Source organism: Aegilops tauschii, chromosome 2, assembly GCF_002575655.3.
Source record: "Aegilops tauschii subsp. strangulata cultivar AL8/78 chromosome 2, Aet v6.0, whole genome shotgun sequence".
In the NCBI taxonomy this organism is placed as follows: Eukaryota; Viridiplantae; Streptophyta; class Magnoliopsida; order Poales; family Poaceae; genus Aegilops; species Aegilops tauschii.
This window is the reverse complement of record NC_053036.3, coordinates 383469526-383478918: the sequence shown is the minus strand read 5'-3', so window position 1 is coordinate 383478918 and position 9393 is coordinate 383469526. Positions and strand designations below refer to the sequence as shown.

General features: G+C 50.3%; 1 protein-coding gene across 1 annotated transcript; it reads right to left on the bottom strand.

Moving 5' to 3' along the window:
- Positions 1-678: 678 nt before the first annotated feature.
- On the bottom strand, positions 679-2022 carry LOC109781571 (uncharacterized). Its single transcript, XM_020340161.4, has 2 exons — positions 1052-2022; positions 679-952 (listed from the first exon to the last, which is right to left on the bottom strand). Exon 1 carries the CDS (start codon positions 1936-1938, stop codon positions 1084-1086), a length of 855 nt encoding a protein of 284 aa, XP_020195750.1. The 5' UTR covers positions 1939-2022; the 3' UTR covers positions 679-952; positions 1052-1083.
- Between the last annotated feature and the right edge of the window lie 7371 nt (positions 2023-9393).

The window sequence follows — 9393 nt, the reverse complement described above, 5'->3', positions numbered from 1 at the left end:
TAAAGCACATCGTCGGCATGTCAGGTTAATTTACTGTGCCAACTGTTGTTCTTGTCTTCTTTCACCTGGCTCCTCCGATTCATTACGGTCAGACCTGTTGGCATCATGCATGCTATAACTGGAACCCCCAGCAGCCGAGGTTTCACACTGAGCTGCGATAGGAAACAAGGCTGCTGCGACCCAATTGATTATCGTAAGTTTGCACCAACCCATGGCCAATACTCCATTATAGCCTGTGCAGGTACAGTAAGCACCCCTGCTCTAGGGTTCGGGTCTCTCTCGCTTCATCGCTTCCCTGAAACCTTGTGGAGTATGAAATTTTTAGAACGCTAAGATTTTTAAATGGAACCACTAGGCTGAAACATGCACCCGAGAAATGTTCTCGCGGGGCGGGTGCGCCTGTGCCTATGGCCGCGGGATGCACCTAGACGGCAAGACTTATATACTAGTACTCCGCATGGGCATATGCTGCAGAACACTGGTGTGGGATACTGTAGCCTGAGGAAGACAGCTCACTGCGCCGCAGGACTTGCAGGCATGCATGCTTCGCCTGCGCGAGCAGAGCGTAGTACTCAATGTCACATATTTTATGTAAACTCACTGGCATGCAAACATCACATCTCGTCACCCATAGGCCAAGAAGATATAGAAGAACAGCAAAACAGAGACAAGATCACGTTACATGCAACGGAAAACAACACCTTTTACTTCCATTTCCATAGTGATTAATGGTTTTACAGTGACACTGGCACATTGCCACGCTAGCAACACAGACGCTAAGACTGGACGAACACAAATGATAAGCTGGTAAGATAACTAATGGGAGCCATCTGCATTATTCCATCTCCTCAGAGATCGGCCCTAGTTCGGCAGCAACACACACCGGAGGAGGATCAACGACGCCGTACGTGGCTCTTCTTGGCCTGCTCGCACAACTCTTCTCGACCGCATCCTGCAAACACAAACGTTGTCCGAGTTAGTTGGTGCTATTCGGACAAATGGTGCGTCCATGCAAGACTGTAGAGTGTAGACTGATGTTGTTTGCACGTACCTGGGCTCCCAACTTCAGAGTGGTGGATCTTCTTAGTGGTGGTACGGCGGAGGCGGGGGGCTCGGGGTGGGGGGCTTGTACGCCGGAGGAGTAGGCGTCGGCGGCTTGTAGGGCGGTGGAGTCGGCTTCGGCGCCGGCGGAGTCGGCGACGTCGGCGGTGAGGGCTTGGGGACAGGCTTGTACGCCGGCGGTGAGACCTTGGGGACAGGCTTGTGCGCCGGCGGTGAGACCTTGGGGGCTGGCTTGTACGCCGGCGGTGAGACCTTGGGGGCTGGCTTGTACGCCGGCGGTGAGACCTTGGGGGCTGGCTTGTACGCCGGCGGTGAGACCTTGGGGGCGGGCTTGTACGCCGGCGGTGAGACCTTGGGGGCGGGCTTGTACGCCGGCGGGGAGACCTTGGGGGCTGGCTTGTAAGCCGGCGGTGAAACCTTGGGGGCGGGCTTGTACGCTGGTGGTGAGACCTTGGGGGCAGGCTTGTACGCCGGCGGTGAGGGCTTAGGCTGGGTTGGTGGTTTATACGTGGGAGGCGCAGGCTTGGGCGTGGGGTGGTACGCCGGAGGCGAGGGAGATGGCTTCGGCGGCTTCGGGATCGGGGCGTACGTGGGTGGTGTAGGTTTGGGGGCCGGAGGGGTAGGTTTAGGCGTCGGGGGACTGTAGGTGGGTGGCGCCGGAGCGTGCGTTGGCGGCCCGTGGGAGGCGGCCGGTGGCTTGGCGTGGTGGTGGTGGTGAGGGGGCTTGTGGCCCTTGGGTGGCTTCTCGTGCTTGGGGGGTGGGGCGACCGGCGTCGGGGTGGGGGCGTGGCCGCCGCCGTAGCCGCTGCCCGCCTGGGCCTCGAGGACCAGGCTCACGGCCAGGAGGGCCACCAGGAGAGCGGCTTTGCCACCCATTCTCGCTCACTCTACTCTCACTACACTCCCGGCTACTAGTAGCTCTCTTGGCTGAGTGTGGTTCTGAGAAGAATGGTGCTCCAAGCCGCTGCTTATATAGACGATGGGGTCTTGGATGCTTGTGGCCGCATGTGATGGAGCGGCTGGGTGGCCAGAGGATAGGCATGCGGGGGAGGTTTCCCGGTTGGTCGCTCCGGGGTTCCACTGCTTCAGTCAGTGTGCGTGAACGGGCCATGGGCGGAGCATGTGCTCTACGCATGCATGTACATTGCGCTGTAAAACGTTGCACTATAGAGCTATGTGAAAGCCTGTATCAGTGCATTTCTCGGTGACCAAGATCATACGAAATACAGGGTGGCCATGGCCTCATTGGCGAGGGCACAGGCGCCCTAACAGTGTATCTTTTCTTTTTCGGCTAAAGAAAAGTGTATCTTTTTTTACAGTATATAATTGTTTTATATTGCTTTTTTCCCTACACGTGATTTTACGTTCGCTTTTACAGCTTTCAAAAGCTAGATTTTCTTTTCGGAGATAAAGCTGGTCTCGTGCTGATAAAATCCAATTTAGATCCTTATGCTGATTTTTTTCCGGGGGATCCTTATGGTGATTGAGTTGCTTATATGATATAAGTGCCATGTGTAGATCAATTGTTTGTACCAAATTCAGAAACAATTCCTAACAAAATAGATACTAACGCGTACGATGGTGTGGAAGAAGAGGTGTTTCTGGCAGGACAGGAAGCCATGGCACCGAGGTCATCGACGTCGGGGAAGTAGTCGTCATTCGAACTAGTCATGTGCAACCACGGTGGAGAAGAAGCAAGCAGTCGTGCGAGAGCACTCCTCCAACACATAGTTGCCTCCCTCCCGTACAAGATCACAAAAGCTAGAGTTTCAGAAGTTTGTTGTCCCGGTCTGTGGTGCACGCCGAAAAATGGGATGGGGATTTCTTAGGCCAACTCCAACGCACGACCCCAAACGGACATCCGTTTTGTCCGGATTTCGTCCGCTTGGGGTGGCGGTGAGGCGGCGGCAGGCCCTTTTCCTCGATGCGTTGGCCATGCGCCCACCACGCGGACGCATCTCAGCCGCCTGCACGCAAAACTATTGACAATAAAGATGTAGTTCATGCCAGCGGCCGGCAAACATATGCCAGCAGCGGGCATCGTTTACGCCAGCGGCCGTGGTTCATGTCGGCAACAAAGCCAGCGGCCGGCAAACATATGCCCGCAGCGGGCATTGTTCACGCCATCGGCCGTGGTTCATGTCGGCAACAAAGCCAACGGCTGACAAACATATGCCAACCTACAAAAAATGGTGAGCCCTCAAGTTTCACGTTGGCAGCAAAGCCAACGGCCGTCACACTAGCCAGCCTTCAAAATGGACAAGTTTTGCACGCCTGCAACAAAGCCAGCGGCCGGCACACTATTTAGCCTTCAAAAAGAACGGTCATAGTCCACGGACTAGATCTCCCTAGTTCAGACCACTCACGGGACGAGCTTGGACGCTCTCAAGCACGGCACAATACTTGTTGCACTCTTGTTGAATGAACCCCCACCTCTTTTGGGTTGAGTTGATGCTTCGGGTGCTCGCAAACTTGTAGGGCCCAACCTTCCTTCGCTCATGAAAGGTTTTATGAACTCTCGTCCAAAAGATAGATCGTTTTTGCTCGGCACCTTTCGTGGGATCTTGGCCTATCTCCATCCAACTCCCGCAAATCAAATTGTCCTCCTCTTTGGTGTTTGATCCCATGCGAATGCTTTGGTTCCTCCTTTGTGCGTCGACCCTTTGGGTGAGCTCATCGATAAACACCAATGGCTCCTCCGCAATGTCGACCACTTCTTCATCTTCGCAATACATGTCATCATCTTTATGCCATGAGTTGCCACGGTCGTGTTGGGGATCGTAGCAGAATTTTAAAAATTTCCAACGCATCACCAAGATCCATCTATGGAGTATACTAGCAACGAGGGGAAAGGAGTGCATCTACATACCCTTGTAGATCGCGAGCGGAAACGTTCCAATGAACGAGGTTGATGGAGTCGTACTCACCGTGATCCAAATCACCGATGACCGAGTGCCGAACGGACGGCACCTCCGCGTTCAACACACGTACGGAGCAGCGAGTTCTCCTCCTTCTTGATCCAGCAAGGGGGAAGGAGAGGTTGATGGAGATCCAGCAGCACGACGGTGTGGTGGTTGATGTAGCGGGATCTCGGCAGGGCTTCGCCAAGCTTCTGCGCGAGGGAGAGGTGTTGCAGGGGAGGAGGGAGGCGTCAAAGGCTGTAGTATTGCTGCCCTCCCTCCCCCCCTTTATATAGGCCCCCTGGGAGGGGGGGCGCCGGCCAAGAACCCATCTATGGGGGGGGGCGGCCAAGGGGGGAAACTCCCCCCCCCCAAGTCAAGTGGGGCGCCCCCCCACCCTAGGGTTTCCAACCCTAGGCGCAGGGGGGAGGCCCATGGGGGGCGCCCCAGCCCACTAAGGGCTGGTTCCCTTCCCACTTCAGCCCATGGGGCCCTCTGGGATAGTTGGCCCCACCCGGTGGACCCCCGGGACCCTTCCGGTGGTCCCGGTACAATACCGATAACCCCCGAAACTTTCCCGGTGGCCAAAACTGGACTTCCTATATATAATTCTTCACCTCCGGACCATTCCGGAACTCCTCGTGACGTCCGGGATCTCATCCGGGACTCCGAACAACTTTCGGGTTTCCGCATACTCATATCTCTACAACCCTAGCGTCACCGAACCTTAAGTGTGTAGACCCTACGGGTTCGGGAGACATGCAGACATGGCCGAGACGCCTCTCCGGTCAATAACCAACAGCGGGATCTGGATACCCATGTTGGCTCCCACATGTTCCACGATGATCTCATCGGATGAACCACGATGTCGAGGATTCAATCAATCCCGTATACAATTCCCTTTGTCAATCGGTATGTTACTTGCCCGAGATTCGATCGTCGGTATCCCAATACCTTGTTCAATCTCGTTACCGGCAAGTCTCTTTACTCGTACCGCAATGCATGACCCCGTGACTAACTCCTTAGTCACATTGAGCTCATTATGATGATGCATTACCGAGTGGGCCCAGAGATACCTCTCCGTCATACGGAGTGACAAATCCCAGTCTCGATCCATGCCAACCCAACAGACACTTTCGGAGATACCCGTAGTGTACCTTTATAGTCACCCAGTTACGTTGTGACGTTTGGCACACCCAAAGTACTCCTACGGTCTCCGGGAGTTGCACGATCTCATGGTCTAAGGAGAAGATACTTGACATTGGAAAAGCTCTAGCAAACGAACTACACGATCTTTGAGCTATGCTTAGGATTGGGTCTTGTCCATCACATCATTCTCCTAATGATGTGATCCCGTTATCAATGACATCCAATGTCCATAGTCAGGAAACCATGACTATCTGTTGATCAACGAGCTAGTCAACTAGAGGCTTACTAGGGACACGTTGTGGTCTATGTATTCACACATGCATTACGATTTCCGGATAACACAATTATAGCATGAACAATAGACAATTACCATGAACAAAGAAATATAATAATAACCATTTATTATTGCCTCTAGGGCATATTTCCAACAGTCTCCCACTTGCACTAGAGTCAATAATCTAGTTACATTGTGATGAATCGAACACCCATTGCGTCCTGGTGTTGATCATGTTTTGCTCTAGGGAGAGGTTTAGTCAACAGATCTGCTACATTCAGGTCCGTATGTACTTTATAAACATCTATGTCTCCATTTTGAACACTTTCACGAATGGAGTTGAAGCGACGCTTGATATGCCTGGTCTTCCTGTGAAACCTGGGCTCCTTCGCAAGGGCAATAGCTCCAGTGTTGTCACAGAAGAGAGTCATCGGGCCCGACGCATTGGGAATCACCCCTAGGTCGGTAATGAACTCCTTCATCCAGACTGCTTCCTGTCATGCCTCCGAGGCTGCCATGTACTCCGCTTCACATGTAGATCCCGCCACGACGCTTTGCTTGCAACTGCACCAGCTTACTGCTCCTCCATTCAAAATATACACGTATCCGGTTTGTGACTTCGAGTCATCCAGATCTGTGTCGAAGCTAGCATCGACTTAACCCTTTATGACGAGCTCTTCGTCACCTCCATAAACAAGAAACATATCCTTAGTCCTCTTCAGGTACTTCAGGATATTCTTGACCGCTGTCCAGTGTTCCATGCCGGGATTACTTTGGTACCTTCCTACCAAACTTACGACAAGGTTTACATCAGGTCTGGTACACAGCATGACATACATAATAGACCCTATGGCCGAGGCATAGGGGATGACACTCATCTTTTCTCTATCTTCTGCCGTGGTCGGGCATTGAGCCGTGCTCAATTGCACACCTTGCAATACAGGCAAGAACCCCTTCTTGGACTGATCCATATTGAACTTCTTCAATATCTTGTCAAGGTACGTACTCTTTGAAAGACCAATGAGGCGTCTTGATCTATCTCTATAGATCTTGATGCCCAATATATAAGCAGCTTCTCCAAGGTCCTTCATTGAAAAACACTTATTCAAATAGGCCTTTATACTTTCCAAGAATTCTATATCATTTCCCATCAATAGTATGTCATCCACATATAATAAGAGAAATGCTACAGAGCTCCCACTCACTTTCTTGTAAACACAGGCTTCTCCATAAGTCTGTGTAAACCCAAACGCTTTGATCATCTCATCAAAACGAATGTTCCAACTCCGAGATGCTTGCACCAGTCCATAGATGGAGCGCTGGAGCTTGCATACCTTGTTAGCATTCTTAGGATCGACAAAACCTTCCGGCTGCATCATATACAATTCTTCCTTAAGAAAGCCGTTAAGGAATGCCGTTTTGACGTCCATTTGCCATATCTCATAATCATAGAATGCGGCAATTGCTAACATGATTCGGACGGACTTCAGCTTCGCTACGGATGAGAAAGTCTCATCGTAGTCAACCCCTTGAACTTGTCGATAACCCTTAGCGACAAGTCGAGCCTTATAGATGGTCACATTACCATCCGCGTCTGTCTTCTTCTTAAAGATCCATTTATTTTCTATGGCTCGCCGATCATCGAGCAAGTCAGTCAAAGTCCATACTTCATTTTCATACATGGATCCTATCTCGGATTTCATGGCTTCTAGCCATTTGTCGGAATCCGGGCCCGCCATTGCTTCTTCATAGTTCGAAGGTTCACCGTTGTCTAACAACATGATTTCCAGGACAGGGTTGCCGTACCACTCTGGTGCGGAACGTGTCCTTGTGGACCTACGAAGTTCAGCAGTAACTTGATCCGAAGCTTCATGATCATCATCATTAACTTCCTCCCCAGTCGGTGTAGGCACCACAGGAACATCTTCCCGCACTGCGCTACTTTCCGGTTCGGAAGGGGTGACTATCACCTCATCAAGTTCCACTTTCCTCCCACTTAATTCTTTCGAGAGAAACTCTTTCTCCAGAAAGGACCCATTCTTGGCAACAAAGATCTTGCCTTCGGATCTGAGGTAGAAGGTATACCCAATGGTTTCCTTAGGGTATCCTATGAAGACGCATTTCTCCGACTTGGGTTCGAGCTTTTCAGGTTGAAGTTTCTTGACATAAGCATCGCATCCCCAAACTTTTAGAAACGACAGCTTAGGTTTCTTCCCAAACCATAATTCATACGGTGTCGTCTCAACGGATTTCGACGGAGCCCTATTTAAAGTGAATGCGGCAGTCTCTAAAGCATAGCCCCAAAATGAGAGCGGTAAATCGGTAAGAGACATCATAGATCGCACCATATCCAATAGAGTGCGATTACGACGTTCGGACACACCGTTTCGCTGAGGAGTTCCAAGCGGCGTGAGTTGTGAAACGATTCCACATTTCCTTAAGTGCGCGCCAAATTCGTGACTTAAATATTCTCCACCACGATCTGATCGTAAGAATTTTATTTTTCTGTCACGTTGATTCTCAACCTCACTCTGAAATTCCTTGAACTTTTCAAAGGTTTCAGACTTGTGTTTCATTAGGTAGACATACCCATATCTACTTAAGTCACCAGTGAGAGTGAGAACATAACGATATCCTCCGCGAGCCTCAACACTCATTGGACCGCATACATCGGTATGTATGATTTCCAATAAGTTGGTTGCTCGCTCCATTGTTCCGGAGAACGGAGTCTTGGTCATTTTACCCATGAGGCATGGTTTGCACGTGTCAAATGATTCGTAATCAAGAGACTCCAAAAGTCCATCTGCATGGAGCTTCTTCATGCGCTTGACACCAATGTGACCAAGGCGGCAGTGCCACAAGTATGTGGGACTATCGTTATCAACTTTACATCTTTTGGTATTCACACTATAAATATGTGTAACATCACGTTCGAGATTCATCAAGAATAAACCATTGACCAGCGGGGCATGACCATAAAACATATCTCTCATATAAATAGAACAACCATTATTCTCGGATTTAAATGAGTAGCCATCTCGAATTAAACGAGATCCAGATACAATGTTCATGCTCAAAGCTGGCACTAAATAACAATTATTGAGGTTTAAAACTAATCCCGTAGGTAGATGCAGAGGTAGCGTGCCGACGGCGATCACATCGACCTTGGAACCATTCCCGACGCGCATCGTCACCTCGTCCTTTGCCAGTCTCCGTTTATTCCGCAGTTCCTGTTTTGAGTTACAAATATGAGCAACCGCACCGGTATCAAATACCCAGGAGCTACTACGAGTACTGGTAAGGTACACATCAATTACATGTATATCACATATACCTTTGGTGTTGCCGGCCTTCTTGTCCGCTAAGTATTTGGGGCAGTTCCGCTTCCAGTGACCACTTCCCTTGCAATAAAAGCACTCAGTCTCAGGCTTGGGTCCATTCCTTGGCTTCTTCCCAGTAACTGGCTTACCGGGCGCGGCAACTCCCTTGCCGTCCTTCTTGAAGTTCTTCTTACCCTTGCCCTTCTTGAACTTAGTGGTTTTATTCACCATCAACACTTGATGTTCTTTTCTGATCTCCACCTCCGCTGATTTCAGCATCGAATATACCTCAGGAATGGTCTTTTCCATCCCCTGCATATTGAAGTTCATCACAAAGCTCTTGTAGCTTGGTGGAAGCGACTGAAGGATTCTGTCAATGACCGCGTCATCCGGGAGATTAACTCCTAGCTGAGACAAGCGGTTGTGTAACCCAGACAATCTGAGTATGTGCTCACTAACAGAACTATTTTCCTCCATTTTAAGCTGAAGAACTTGTCGGAGACTTCATATCTCTCGACCCGGGCATGAGCTTGGAAAACCATTTTCAGCTCTTCGAACATCTCATATGCTCCATGTTTCTCAAAACGCTTTTGGAGACCCGGTTCTAAGCTGTAAAGCATGCCGCACTGAACGAGGGAGTAATCATCAGCACGTGATTGCCAAGCGTTCATAACGTCTTGGTTCTGTG